The sequence below is a fragment of the Myiozetetes cayanensis genome, unplaced genomic scaffold (genome assembly GCF_022539395.1).
Source record: "Myiozetetes cayanensis isolate MyiCay16 unplaced genomic scaffold, myiCay2020 scf26, whole genome shotgun sequence".
Classification (NCBI taxonomy): Eukaryota; Metazoa; Chordata; class Aves; order Passeriformes; family Tyrannidae; genus Myiozetetes; species Myiozetetes cayanensis.
Genome location: NW_026087477.1, coordinates 7,244,053 through 7,258,872, shown reverse-complemented (window position 1 = coordinate 7,258,872; position 14,820 = coordinate 7,244,053). Strand labels below are relative to the sequence as shown.

The 14,820-nt window shown below is 57.2% G+C and overlaps 1 protein-coding gene across 1 annotated transcript in view; it reads right to left on the bottom strand.

The window, feature by feature from the left end:
- The window catches only part of REXO1 (RNA exonuclease 1 homolog), a 38,970-nt gene extending 27,099 nt beyond the window's left edge, over positions 1-11,871 (bottom strand). The window contains exon 1 of the mRNA XM_050321364.1: positions 11,607-11,871. Within this exon, the coding sequence (XP_050177321.1) occupies positions 11,607-11,778 (172 nt within the window). The 5' untranslated portion in view covers positions 11,779-11,871. The remainder of the gene's footprint in view (positions 1-11,606) is intronic.
- Between the last annotated feature and the right edge of the window lie 2,949 nt (positions 11,872-14,820).

Genomic DNA, 14,820 nt, shown 5'->3' with positions numbered 1-14,820 from the left:
GGGAGGAGGTGGCAAACCAGAGCAGTGGACACTGCCCAGGCTGACTGCAGAGCCCAGTCAGAAACCAGGAAGAAATGAGGGTAACAAGGGAAAACCAGGAGCAAACCCAGATGAAAGGAGCAGCAGCATCAAGGCGAGTGTGTGTGCAGATTATCAAAACTAGGAGGTGTAAACACCATCCTGAGAGCTGACAAGGAGCAGGGAGCTCTCCATACCCCCCACCTCATCTCCCTCCCCACCCTGTGAAACATCAGCTCCGTGGGGCCACAGAAGACCAGCTGAGGAGTCAGCTATCACCCTCTGAATCGAGACTGAGACCTCAAATTTAGCACACAGGCATTTCCAGGGAACAGCTGAAAGCCTGGCAGCCTGGAAAGAGAGAACACAAGAGTCTGGATCTAAAGACTTGCCAAAATGGGCAAAAACACAAACCCAAACCGCACAAAAGGCATCCTGTCCACCCAGGGAACCAAACTGCTTTAAATGAGTCGGGATCAGATAAAAGCAGAAGGCAAGCCAAGCACAGCTCTGGTGTCTGAGCCCCCGCTGTTCACCTGCAGGACAAAACCAACAGCACCTTTTGTGTCCCTGGGTGGAGGGAGCAGATGAAAACACACATTACAACCTCCAGACGTGCCAGCAGGTTTTGAGACAGGCCAGGAAAGAGCTCTTGTGGAGGGGGCCTGATGGATCACCCAGCACTGCTGATCAAAGCCTGCCTGGCCATGAAAGACTCTCTAAGTGGCTCCACCAAGCTCATCAGCACCAGCACCTCTGGTCAGGGAGCATCTGCAGATAATGCAGAGGAAACACAGCAGGAGGGGAGGTTTGTTTGTATGAACACACACACACACATAAACAGAGAGAGCCATCAAGCCTCCAAAGCCAGAGAAATCAACCTGCTGTCTCAAATCAGACCTGCCTGATTACACTCCCAGGAACCCAGCAGAGGGAAGGGATCCCTCAGTGCCCAAGCCCAGATCCCTTTGTACCACTGGGATCCCGGACTCAAAGGAGCCTGTTCACCTTGTGCTTTTATTCCTCTTTTTATTTCACTCATCTGGACACTCAGGATGTAAAGGGGGATTAGTACAGGAGGAACTGCACTGGGTTTGCTGCTGTGATGTGAGAGATGTCTGTGGCTCCTGCTGAAGCCAAAGAGAGGCATCACACGTTGAAATAACACTTTTGGAGGGGTGTTTTACATGAAGGTGTGTCAGAGGGGTTGGGATGGATCTCAGGGAAAGGTTCTTCCCCCAGAGGGTGGTGGGCACTGCCCAGGCTCCCCAGGGCAGTGGGCACGGCCCCAAGGCTGCCAGAGCTCCAGGAGCGTTTGGACAATGCTCTGAGGGACAGGGGGGGATTGTTGGGGTGTCCTGGGCAGGGCCAGGAGTTGGACTGGATGATCCCTGTGGGTCCCTCCCAGCTCAGGAGATTCTCTGGGATTCTGGGAAAGAGTCTAAACTGTCCTTTGGGAATCAGGAGATAATGAGACTTGAGATGCCAAGCCCTGACAGAACTATGAAAACTGCCATCAGGGCACTCCTTAAAGCACAATTTTAATAAATTAACGTACCTCAGACACACGAAATAACCCTCCTAAGACACACAGAGGTGGAGTTCCCACCAACAGCACACAAAACAAGTCATTACTGATTTCCACAGGACCCCACTGAGGATCTTCCTTAACCCAGCACTACCTGAGAACACATCAAACTGAGCTGTGCTCGAGTCAGCCCCTCCAGCCCAGAGAATGTGGGGCACAACACAAGATCCTGCCAAAACCACGGGGCTGGCTGGGCTTTCTCCTGGGAGCACGAGGTCTCAGCTCTGAGGTGGAGCTGCTTTTATTACAGAGCTCCTCTAATCCAGCAGCTCCTCCCTGGTCCTTCTAGTTTGGGCAACAGGCAAGGGCAGTAAACAAAGCTGACATTACAGAAGAATGGGAGGACAAGGTCACCTGTGTGATGGTAAAGCTTACTCTGCAGTGAATCACTCTGGAGAAAAAGATGTCTCTTTTTTTTTTTTTTTCTTTCCCCCAGCACCCACCACAACACATACCTGAGATGCTTTGAACACAGCAAAGCCAAAATGTGTGATGGCTGCTGGTCAGTGCAAACCTGCAGGTGCAGAACGTGGGGCACAGAATCCTGGAAGGGTTTGGGTGGGAAGGGACCTTAAAGCCACCCAGTGCCACCCCCTGCCATGGGCAGGGACACCTTCCACTAGCCCAGGGTGCTCCAAACCCTGTCCAACCTGGCCTTGGACACTTCCAGGGATCCAGGGGCAGCCACAGCTGCTCTGGGCAATTGGGTGACAACCAACTACCTCCCTTCCAGACCTGACAGAGCTACTGAGCTGCTGCTGCTGCCAGGTAAAAAGGTGGCAAAAATTAAAAACTTCCAAATTTACAGCAATTAGGAATTCAAAACAAAAGGCTTTGCTGGTCAAGCTGCACAGTGGGACCTGCACAGCAAACATTTCTTGACAATATTTTATGACAAGAAGGACATGGAGATGCTGGAGCGTGTCCAGGGAAGGGAAGGGAGCTAGGAAGGGGCTGGAGCAGCAGGAGCAGCTGAGGGAGCTGGGGGGGCTCAGCCTGGAGAAAAGGAGGCTCAGGGGGGACCTTCTGGCTCTGCAATCCCTGACAGGAGGGAAAAAAAACCCCAACAAACAAAAGGTATTTTTATTTCACGTCATCGGAAGAGCTTTGTTGGTTTAACAGCTCCCTGTGTTTGCCTGTGCCAGCACCCAGCAAATGGACAGCCCCTGCAATCACACAGAAATTAGCACCCCTGGAAAGGTGCTTTCTGCTTCTCATTTAATGCTTCACAGAGGAGACAGTGGCTCCTCCAGAACAACAAAAAAAAAAAACACGTTTCAGAAAAGGCTTTACCAGCAGGCTGAGTGAGCTCTGCTCCTCTTCAGAGTGCAAAAGAAATGGCAGCTCTTGGCACAAAAGCTCATTTGCCAGGACCCAAAGCAAATTCCCAACAATTAATTCAAACAATAATAGGCAACCGCTTGGAAGTAATTAATGCTGAGATTTAAAATAGTACTTTTCGAGTAATTGTCCAGAGGAAATGGGTCAGGAGGGCAGGGAAGGGGAGCTAAAAGAAATGTTGTCTTCAACTTTAGATATAACCTTAGTCCTAAGAATTTGGTTTGCTCCTTCTTTCTCTTTTTAAGTAGTAAATTTTAACTCTTCAAGTTAAATTTTACAAGCAGGGATAGCCTCGTGCTGATCAAGAGACAGCAAGGTCTGAGAGGTCCCTATCACCCCAATCCTCGGATTTGTTACTCCAAGGGAGGTGTTTTAATGTAAAGTACATCATGAACCCCCCTACAGTCATTTCTTTAGTGGAAAAAGGGACTCAAATGTGAGAAATGAGAGGCTGAAAAAAGCTGAACAGTCATCTCTCACAGGGTATTTTTAACCCTGCTCTGGGTCAGGGCTGGTTTCTCCAGCTGGTGTTGTAGCCACCAACGGTGCCACCTGAGCCTGAGGGGCTGAGCGGGGGGTTCCCAGAGGTGCCACAACCAGCATGGGGAGGGGGGGTCACAGCAAGGGACAAGAGCAGCCAGACATCCCCCCTGGACCATCCACAGGCTGTTCCCTCAGCTCGGCCATCCCATCCTGCCAGGGGGGAATCAAGGAATGGTTTGGGTGGGAAGGGACCTTAAAGAGTATCCCATCCCACCCCCTGCCATGGGCAGGGACACCTTCCACCAGCCCAGGGTGCTCCAAGCCCCGTCCAGCCTGGCCTGGGACACTTCCAGGGATCCAGGAGCAGCCACAGCTGCTCTGGGCAGCCTGTGCCAGGGCCTGCCCACCCTCCCAGCCAAGAATTCCTTCCCAATATCCCAGCTAATCTGCCCTCTGGCACTGGGAAGCCATTCCCTGTGTCCTGTCCCTCCATCCCTTGTCTAAGTGCCCTTCCAGCTCTCCTGAGACACAGCCCTGCCTGAGTGGGCTCATTCCAGCAGGGAACAGCTCCAGCTGGGAAGCTCCTGCAGGTGAATGTCAGGGCACGTCCCACAGGGCAGCTCAGGCACCAACACCCCAGGACACAGCACACACCCCCACTCCATTCATGGGAACACAAATTTGGGCAATTTTGCCTCTGGCACAGCAAGACAAACACCTAAAGCATCCTCAAGCCACTGAACGTGGCAGCTTCACCCCATCCACAGCCTCAGAGACAGCCCTGGGGGGCAGCTGGGACTGTCACTGCCTCCCACGGCCCCACCAGCTGAATCCAAGGGGGGAAAAGCCACACAAAACCATCCCTCCCACCCCTCCATCACCAGCCCTGACAGTCCCACCCGCCCCAGTGTGAAACAGCAAAGAACATCCAGGCCTGTGATGGGTGGGAATGTTCTCCTAAGAGGAAATCACTCCACTGGCACATTTCTCCCATGACTTAGGAAAGAACTGAGAGCCATAACTGGTGCATTTGCCAGAGAGCAAAGGCTGGCACCCCAAAGCCACCCCCACCCCACAGCCTGTCAGAGGCATCCCACTGCTTGAAGAGCCATGATAAGGTTAATCTGGATATTCAATGTCTGGATTCCTTGGAGATCTTGCCATTCTCCCTCTCATCCCAGCTTTAAAGTTATCCCTCAAAATACAGGAAAAGGGGAAATTGTTGGGATCTGCTCCAAAATCTCATCAGCAGAGCATTAGCAAGAGTTCTTTATAAAGAAGAAGGAAAGAAGGAAATATTTAGGTGTTTCAAGTTATCTGTTGTCTTCTCTCTATTCAACTCCACCTTGAAAACTTATTCTGACCAGCACAGTCAAAAGCAGCTACACCCACCAGTGCTTTAATTTTCCAGCCTTTCTCTGGTGTGCTCAAGATAAGTTATCTCCTTAACACCTGTCTTGTTTCTTTAACTATTTCAGGGGGAAAAAAACCCCCACAACTATTCCAATACAGCCACAACTGGACACCTTGAAATATAATGTCAAAAGCTAAAGAAAAGCACCTTTCAAGCTGTGTTATATTTAAAAAAAAAAAAAAAGAAAACCAAAACACAACTTCAGCTGTGAGTTATGAAGGGTTAAAAGGGAGAGTTAAGCTGGTTTTAAAACCTGTCTGGCTTCGGACAACCCGAAAGGCAGAATTAAAACTTCGCAGCTCCTTCGGGACTCCTGCAGCTCCACAGCTTTTAACCCCCTCAGCACAACCCTCTCCTCGATAAAGAGCCACGATCCGCAGGGAGAGGGAAAACCCCGGTGCCAGCAGATCCCCCCAAGGCGAGCAGAGCTGCCTGCACGGTCGCTGTGCTCCGGGGGAAGCAGCCCGAGCAGCCGGGGCTGCTGTTCCATGAGCGGCACCCCGGGAAAGCCTCCCGGAGCAGCCGCTTCTCTGCTCTCCTTCCCGGCCGCGCCCCCCTCCCCGAGTCCACCCCGTGCCAAAAAAACGGCCCGAAGAGTTACCTGAGCTCCCCGTGCTCAACAAACACTGCAGGTATTTGTTCATGCCGAGGCACCGCGGCGAGGGCTGCCGGCTGCCCACGCCGCGCGTGTGCTGACACTGCACCCGCAGGGGCAGAGACTCGGGGCAGGACCCGCCTTCCCCCTCGCTCCCTGCCAGCTCTCGCCCGGGCTCTCCGTGTCGCCGGGGGTTTTCTGACCAGGTTCCTCTTTCCTACAGCTGCTCCCGTCACCCCCGGGGCAGTTTTCCACCTGCTGTGCCCGCTCCCCAGCTGCACACGCGGCTTTTGGCTCGGCGCGGGCCCCCCACGAGTGGCTGTGGGTTCCCCGACATCCATCCCCCCGTGCCCCCGGCCCCACAACCCCCGTCCAGCAGGGCAGGGACAAGGGACACAGCCTGGCCATGCCTGTCGGCGCCTGCCCGAGGCCCACGCGAACCCACGCGAACCCACGCCGGCCTCGCCCAGCACCGGAACGTGGGCTGGGAAAGCCGGGATTAGGGAATCGTGCTGCCCATTAGCACAGCGGGGCAGGGCTTGGCTGGAGGTTAAAAAAAAATAAATAAAATAAAACCAATCAGAGGAAGTGTTCAAAAGGTGTTGCACGGTGGAGGGAGATCCTCTGAGAGTGGACGAAGGGCTCCTGTGGGAGCGCCCCAGCACCTTCACCTCCCAAAACCCTTCTGGTTTGGTGGAGATTTGCTCCCACCTCCTGCTTTTCCACTGGAGCGAGGAACAGCCACGTGGGGACACTCTGACCTGGGGCTGAACCTGCCCACAGCCACAGAAAGAGCAAAAAACCCCAGTGTCCTGTCAGCCCCACCCCAAAATCCTGGCACATCCCCCAGCTGCCCCTGCCCACCCACGGGAAACTGCTGGGACAGTTAAATGACCCCAAATCCCAAATCCCAAACTGCTGGGGAGCCACGGCATGAAAAGACACATCCTGACCTTACCACCAGCTGGGTTTTCAGTCTTCATTGCAAAAACTTCAGTTAAAAATAAATTTTAGTTATTATTGACATTTTGGTTATTACTGCCCTGAACACAGAAAAAGCAGAATTAATGTCCCCACACAGGGTCCATGGGCTGGAGGGCCCAACACTAAACCAACTTTTTCCTCTATCAGGGGTGACAGTGAAGGCACCTCACGGGTTTCCATCTCTCCTCAGTTTCCCTGTAGCAAATACAGTAATAATAAAAGCTCTTTCCTGAGCTGATCTTGCACAACATAAAAAACAGGGAGGAAAACGCAGCTGGAAAGACCCTTTTTGTCACCCTTTGTACCCGTGGAATGGAGCTACACTGCAAGTGGCAGTCAGAGAAGGGCAATCCCAGACTGAGCTGAGGCTGCTCCCACCAAACCCAGCAGATCCCCTCAAGAAAGGGCTGCGTGAGGATCCCCCAGTGACACCTGGGCAGGGGGTAATTAAAGTTGGGGTTTAACATTTAAAGAGCCTCTTTAGGTTCCACCAAGCACCACAGATCCCTGAGGGACCCACAGGGACCATCCAGTTCAATCCTGGCCCTGCCCAGCACACCCCAACAATCCCCCCCTGTCCCTCAGAGCGTTGTCCAAACGCTCCTGGAGCTCTGGCAGCCTTGGGGCCGTGCCCACTGCCCTGGGGAGCCTGGGCAGTGCCCACCACCCTCCGGGGGACCCTCACGGTCACACCATCCCAGGGGCTGCTTTCTGGCAGCAGGCACAGCTGAGGGGCCTCCCCTGAGCCACAGACAGGATCTAGAGCTCAGGCTGGGGGCACAAACCCAAGGGTTTCTCCACACCTGACCCGAGCCCAGCAGCTGCAGCAGCTCAGGGTGCAAATCACACAGAGCTGCAGAGCTCTGTCCCTGCACCACACACACCCAGCCAGGCACCTTCCAGCCCTGGCATCCAACCTGCAAAGCCTCGGCCATCCCAACACAACATCCACACAGCAACAAAACCGCCCCACGAGCTTTGCACCACTCAGGAAAGCACCGGGCAGCTCAGGAACCCCCCTGAGAGTGAAGCACTGCGGGAGGGGCTGAAAGCCTGGCTCTTCCCAGCTCACAGAACACAAGGATCGGGATGCCAGGGAACGGCTGGAGCTGTGCCAGGGGGTTTGGGATGGATCTCAGGGAAAGGTTCTTCCCCCAGAGGGTGGTGGGCACTGCCCAGGCTCCCCAGGGCAGTGGGCACGGCCCCAAGGCTGCCAGAGCTCCAGGAGCGTTTGGACAACGCTCTGAGGGACAGGGGGGGATTGTTGGGGTGTCCTGGGACAGGGATTGGACTGGATTATCCCTGTGGGTCCCTTCCAGCTCAGGACATTCCAGGATTCCACGATCAGAGCAGGCAAAAGAACTCCGAGCTCCAGACCAGGACACAACTTTCTGCTCTGGGTTCAAAAACATCCACCCCAAACACCTTCCTGACAGCCCTGAAACCCAGCAAACCAAAGAGCTGCTTCCCTTAAGATATTTTTGAAGAGCTGAATTATGCCTCTTTTATGTCTTTCAGCACACTCAGGACCCAGACTTTAAAGAGAGACCTATTTTTCCCCTCTACAGCTCTTGAAAAGACGCTTTTAGGACTGAAGGCAGTTCTTCCCTCCTCCTTACACCACCCGCTTTCAAAGCACTTCACACACATTCAATAATCTTTTCATCCTGCTCTGAAGCAGGTGGGTTTTAGTCATCTCACAGATGGAAAAAGCACTTCAGCCAAGTCAGGATTAGAATTGGCAACCTCCAGATTCCCAGCCCTGCACAGAAAATTCCTCCCCCCCAACCCTCACCCAGCACAAGCTCCAGCCCCTTCCTCAGTGCCCAGCCAGCCTGGGATTTCCAGGAGCCTCCAGGGAGCCACAGTCTGGGCAGCAAAACATGGGAAGAGACTTCCCATGCCAGATATCCCACATTCCAGGCCCTGTTTCACACGGGCCCTAGAGACCAGACACATCTCAACAGCTCCCTCCTCCCTCCACACCTTTGCACTGACCGAGCTGCCCTCGGAGAGGGCTGGAATGGTGAGGGTGGCACAAAAGAAAGGGGGAACGGTGCTACATCCCACTAATTCCTCTTTCCACATCCTCTCTGCTCCGGCTGGCCCGTGCCCACAGCCTCCTCCCTCCACAACCTGCCAGGGCCAGCTCCACTCTCACTTTTCAAAGGCTCCAAAGCTGTACCAGGAGTTTTGGGGGTTCCTGCCAGTCCTCCAGTCCTCCCAGACATCAAAGCCAGCCCCAGCCTGGAATCAATATGCTTAGCAGGCTGCTTCCTTAGATGTTATCCTTCATTTCCAGGCACCATCCCAGAAAACACCGATCTGGGCTGCAGAGACCCACCTGCTCTGGTAAAAAAAAAAAAACACAAACAACGCTTTTAAAGCTTATTTATCGAGTGATGTGATTAAATGGGTCAAACCTGCCCAAGTGCTGCTTCAAAAGGAGACAGGCAGCTCCCCTGGCAGGGAGCAAGTCCTGCTGGAAGGGAGATCCTGCTCCCAGAAGATGGTTGCCTGGTTCTGGCTGGGCTACTACACCCTCTAGTGTAAATCCTACAGATCCTGCCAGGCACCAGGAGCTCCAGGCAGGCAGGGGAATGACAGGAGCACTTCGAGCTGAATCCTGCTGGTGAAGCTGAGCCAAGCACTGCCTACAGAGCAACTGCCAGGGTGTGTCTTCTGCTCCTTCAGAAATCAGGAACCTTCCATGACCCGCTGGGGGCCCCTCTGAAATCCAGGGATTGCAGCAGGTCCATTGCTCATCTCCCATTTCTCAGCTGAAATCATGGAATCCTGGAATGGTTTGGGTGGGAAGGGACCTTAAAGAGCATCCCATCCCACCCCCTGCCATGGGCAGGGACACCTCCCACCGGCCCAGGGTGCTCCAAGCCCCGTCCAACCTGGCCTTGGACACTTCCAGGGATCCAGGGGCAGCCACAGCTGCTCTGGGCAACCTGTGCCAGGGCCTGCCCACCCTCACAGCCAACAATTCCTTCCCAATATCCCATCTCTCCCTGCCCTCTGGCACTGGGAAGCCATTCCCTGTGTCCTGTCCCTCCATCCCTTGTCCCCAGTCCCTCTCCAGCTCTCCTGGAGCCCCTTGAGGCTCTGGAAGTGGCTCCAAGGTCTCCCTGGAGCCTTCTCTCCTCCGGGATCCTGCTCCTTTCACAGGTGGCAGAAACCAGGCCCACCCTACAGTCACCAGCCAGGGCTTCTCCAAGAGCCACAGCAGAGTAGATTAAGTTGGACATCAGGAAAAAATTCGGAATGGAAAGGGTTGTCAAGCCCTGGCACAGCTGCCCAGGGCAGGGGTGGAGTCTCCATCCCTGGGAGTGTTCAAACAAGGTGTGGATGTGGCCCTTGGGGACAGGGGTCAGTGGTGACCGTGGTGGAGGGGCTGCACTGAGAGCTGCACTTGATCTTGGAGGTCTTTTCCCAACCCTCAGGACTCCAAGGAAACCACCCTCACTCCCCAGCACTCAGGATGCCTCTCCTGGCTCTCTGGCTCAGCCAGGCCAGGCCCAGCAAGACACTGGGGTGGTTTTTTTTGCCTTCCACGCTCAGCTCTTACCCCAACCCTTCCAGGAGCCGCACACACCTTCCAGGGGCACCAGGAACATTCACTGGAAACCTGTTCTCACTTCCCCATCTCCACACCCAAACCCAGCCCCAGCTGCTCCCAAGCACCTGGCACAGACCAAAATCAGCAGTTCTGGTTCCAAAACTGACACCCCACAGATATTTAAAGACACACAGGAACAGCACACTGCAAGGCATTTATGATGTCATCTAAAGGACCATCCTAAAGGGTTCCAGGGAGCTTTTAAAATTGAAAAGAGCACAGAAAAAGGCAAAACCCTTTGTCTTTCTGATGTGTTTTACCTGCCTGCGACAGCACTTTTACGCTTCTTTTATTTTAAACTAAACTAGTGGTGGTGCTGAGCTGATCTGGTAACCAGGGGACACAGAGAGTTAATCCTCTTCCAAACTCCTGAGCAACCCAAAGAGTTGAGCAAGAACCCAAAAACCCCACGAGTGGGGCTCCACTTTGGCAATTTCCGCTTCTGGTTTGAGAGAAAACCGACAGAAAGTTACAAAGCTTTAACAAAAGGAAAGCCAGCAGGGATCTCCTGGGGAGCAGAGGGAAGGCTTTTCTGCCTGGATAAATCAGCAGAGCAGCTGATAATGCGTGTAAGGAGAACGACAGGAGCTGCTGGGAGAAGGGAGAACAATAACTCACTTATTGATCCTTGTGAGGCCCTTCCAAGCCAGGGCAGTCCCTGATTCACTGATTCCCGGGGAGGTTTGTGCCAAGCTGCCTGCGGGAAGCCTGGCAGTGCTCCGTGCCTCCCCCCACACCCCCCTGGCTCAGCACAGCCCCCCAGAACAGCCCAGCACGGGCCCTGCCTCCCTGCCCCGGCCGCAGGGCACGGGCACCTCCAGCTCCTCCTGCCGGGATCTGACGGGAGCCGGAGCTGTCAGCACGTTTGGAACGGGGCCCGGACACCTCAGCGCCCGGAGCGACAAAAACACAGCGGGCTGAGGGCAGCGCGGAGCTCCCGCAGCCGCGCCGGGGACAAGCGGGCCCGTTCCAAACCCCGGGGCACCCCGGAAAGCGGCTCCACACAGCCCTTTGTGCGGTGGGAGCGGTGGGAGAGGCGCCCACGGGGCTGGAAAGCTCCCTGGTGGGAACACGAGGGGACAGCGCAGGGCTGAGCACACGCGGGGGGCCCGCCTGCCCCGCCGGGTGATGCCCCCGGAGCCCAGCGGGGAGGAGCGGAATGAAAACAGCCGGTCCCGGGGGCACCGGGGGGGTTTCAGGGGAGGGGGAGGCGGATCCAGGCCCTGGTGGGCGTCCGGAGAGAGGAGGAGACCCGGCACGGGCCTGCCCTTACAGGGGGAGAACGGGGGGGCCGGGATGGGGGGGCAGGACCGGGATGGGGGGTGGACCGGATGGGGCAGGACCGGGATGGGGGGGCAGGACCGGGATGGGGGGCAGGACCGGGATGGGAGGCAGGACCGGGATGGGGGGGCAGGACCGGGATGGGGGGCAGGACCGGGATGGGGGGCAGGACCGGGATGGGGGGCCGAGGAAGAAACCAGGCAGGGGCGGCAGGACCTGGAAGAGCCACAGCTCGAGGAAGGAGGAGCAGGACGGAGCCGGGGGAAGGGGGGGATACCTGCGCCGTGTCCGAGCGGGATCCCCGCGCCGGGGTCTCCGGAGGGCGCGGGGGGCGCCGGCGGGTGCCGAAAGTGGCAGTAGGGCCTGCGGCACCCCCCGCCCGACCCCGTCCCGCCGGCGCTGAAGAAGGGGCAGTCGATGCCGCGGAAGTAGCCGGTGGAGCGGAGCATGCCGGCGGCGGGGCGCGGGGCCGGGCCGGGCGGGCCGAGGGGCCCGGGAGCGCTCCCGCCTCACACGGCCGGCACCGGCCCCGCCGCCATCTTGGCAGCGCCGCGGCCGCGCCGAGGACCCCGCGAAGCCGCTGCCCTCACAGGGCTGCCCGAGCAGCGCCTGAGCCGGGGGGAAAGCGTGAGGGGACGGCGGGGCCGCCACAGAGCGCGGAGCGTCCCGAGCGGGGAGGGACACACAGGGATCGTCCTGTCCAACCCCTGGCCCTGCCCAGCACACCCCAACAATCCCCCCCTGTCCCTCAGAGCGTTGTCCAAACGCTCCTGGAGCTCTGGCAGCCTTGGGGCCGTGCCCACTGCCCTGGGGAGCCTGGGCAGTGCCCACCACCCTCTGGGGGAAGAACCTTTCCCTGAGATCCATCCCAACCCCCCTGGCACAGCTCCAGCCCTTCCCTGGCATCCCGATCCTTGTGTTCCCGTGAGCTGGGAAGAGCCAGGCTTTCAGCCCCTCCCGCAGTGCTTCGCTCTCAGGGGGGTTCCTGAGCTGCCCGGTGCTTTCCTGAGTGGTGCAAAGCTCGTGGGGCGGTTTTGTTGCTGTGTGGATGTTGTGTTGGGATGGCCGAGGCTTTGCAGGTTGGATGCCAGGGCTGGAAGGTGCCTGGCTGGGTGTGTGTGGTGCAGGGACAGAGCTCTGCAGCTCTGTGTGATTTGCACCCTGAGCTGCTGCAGCTGCTGGGCTCGGGTCAGGAGTGGAGAACCCCTTGGGTTTGTGCCCCCAGCCTGAGCTCTGGATCCTGTCTGTGGCTCAGGGGAGGCCCCTCAGCTGTGCCTGCTGCCAGAAAGCAGCCCCTGGGATGGTGTGACCGTGAGGGTCCCCCAGAGGGTGGTGGGCACTGCCCAGGCTCCCCAGGGCAGTGGGCACGGCCCCAAGGCTGCCAGAGCTCCAGGAGCGTTTGGACAACGCTCTGAGGGACAGGGGGGATTGTTGGGGTGTGCTGGGCAGGGCCAGGATTGAACTGGATGGTCCTTGGGAGTCCCTCCCAGCTCAGGATGCTCTGTGGTTCTCTAATCCAAGCTCAGCCAGGTTTGGCACATCCCTGGACCCGCTGCCCGGGCTGAGGAGCTGCAGCAGACACAGGGGATGGCAGAGCAGACACAGGGATGGCAGAGCACCCCTGTCCTGCTGCTGAGCACCCACCTGAGCACCCCCAGAGTCCCCCAGAGCTGCAGGCTGAGGCACATCCTGGGTTCCTTGCTCTGTGGCCCTCTGGCTCAGCATGCCCAGCATGGACCACCACGGAGCACTGGCCAGCAGGGACCCCCATCCCAGCCTGTCCCAGTGTCCCCAGCATGGACCACAGCCTGAGCCCTGCCGTGGGCCACCACCCCAGCACGGACCAGGATGGACCAGCTACCCCAAACATGGACCACAGCCCCAGCCTGTCCCAGTGTCCCCAGCATGGACCACCATGACCCACCACCCCAAACGTGTCCCACTGCCCCAGCACAGCCCCTCTGCCTCCAGGACAGCAGCAGGACAGGGGACAGGTGTGGGCAGGTGGCCCTGAGCCCAAATAACTCCCCTGAGGCCTCGCCCAGAACTGGCTCCTCAGCCCCCATGAGGGCCCAGCCCCCCCTGCCCCGGGGTGTCACCACACCCCAATTGACCCCTGGGGACACAGAGGTGGTGACAGAGGTTTGTCTGAGCTGAGCAGGGACTCGGAGCCGATCCTGGAGGGAATCGCCCATGTGAGGGGCATCTGCAAATCCTGGGAATCGCCTGGAGCTGCCCCTGCCTTGGGGTCTCCACCTTCAGCAGGTTTTGGGATGGCAGCAAGGACCGAGCCCTCCGAGGAGAAATCCCGTGGGATGGAGCGGGACAGCCCAGCCCAGAGGGAAGGGATGGCCCAGGAGAGGCTCATGGCTTGTGCAGGGAGAGGTGGGAACCTCCAGGGCAGTGCCAGGAGAGAGGGAAGGACAGGGGAAGGGTGGCAAAATTCATATTTCACAGCAGGCTTGGGTGGGGAAAAAAAAAACAAACACTTTATTTTCCAAACTCGGCACGTGCTGCTGCCTTCTCCCTGCCCATGGTGTCCCAGCAGAGTACAGATAAATCTATTTTATAGAATTTCAGCTTTAGTAGAAAGGATTTCAGAAAGACCCAGAGACACATGGGGCATTCCCCTCCCTTTTAATTCTCACCCCGTGCCTCCTCGAGCCACCAACCAGCAAAAATGAAGGGAAATAAATAATAAAATTAAATAAATAATAAAATTAAATAAATAATTAAATTAAATAAATAATAAAATTAAATAAATAATAAAATTAAATTGGAGGACCCAATGTGGAAAACCTCCCCAAAATTGATCCAGGGCCATCTTGACTGTGCTTTTGCCTCCCCAACCCAGGAAGGGGCAGCTGGGTTAACTGGGATTCCCACTCAGCTCCCAGTCAGCAGCGCTGGGAAAGGCCCCTCTGCACCCCGAGGCAGCTCCTCTGAGAGCAGGGACCCCCAAATTCACCCCTCCTGCTGGATGCAAGCCCACCCCCTCATCCCACAGGAATCTCCCCAACCCACTGCAGCCTCCTCAGCCATCCAGGTGGTCCCCAAAGCTGAGTTCAGCCCCCCAAAGCTCCTGAGCCCCCTCAGAGAGGTGAGGGGTCCCCTCCAGGCCGCCCCTCCTGGGCTCACATCCCCAATTTCGGGAGGGGACCGGACGTGGGACATGAGGCAGGGCTGTGCCAGCACCCCTGGGTCACCCTGAGGGACAGGGTGGGGGACACAGGTTTGTGCCTTTCCTCCCCGGGAGAGCCAGGCAGGGGGATGGCACCGCTGGGCCACCCCCACAGGAGCTGCCGGGGTGACATCACACTGTCACTGCTGCCGGGGGACAAAGGGGACACCCTCCCGGGGCTGGGGTGGCCCCACGCCGTGCTGGGCACCCACACACACCAGGATCCAACCCGGGAATGTGGCTCTGGGGATGCTCCTGCTGGAGCAGGACCCACCCCTGGCTCTCCCCAGAACCTCATCCCCCCCTTCCT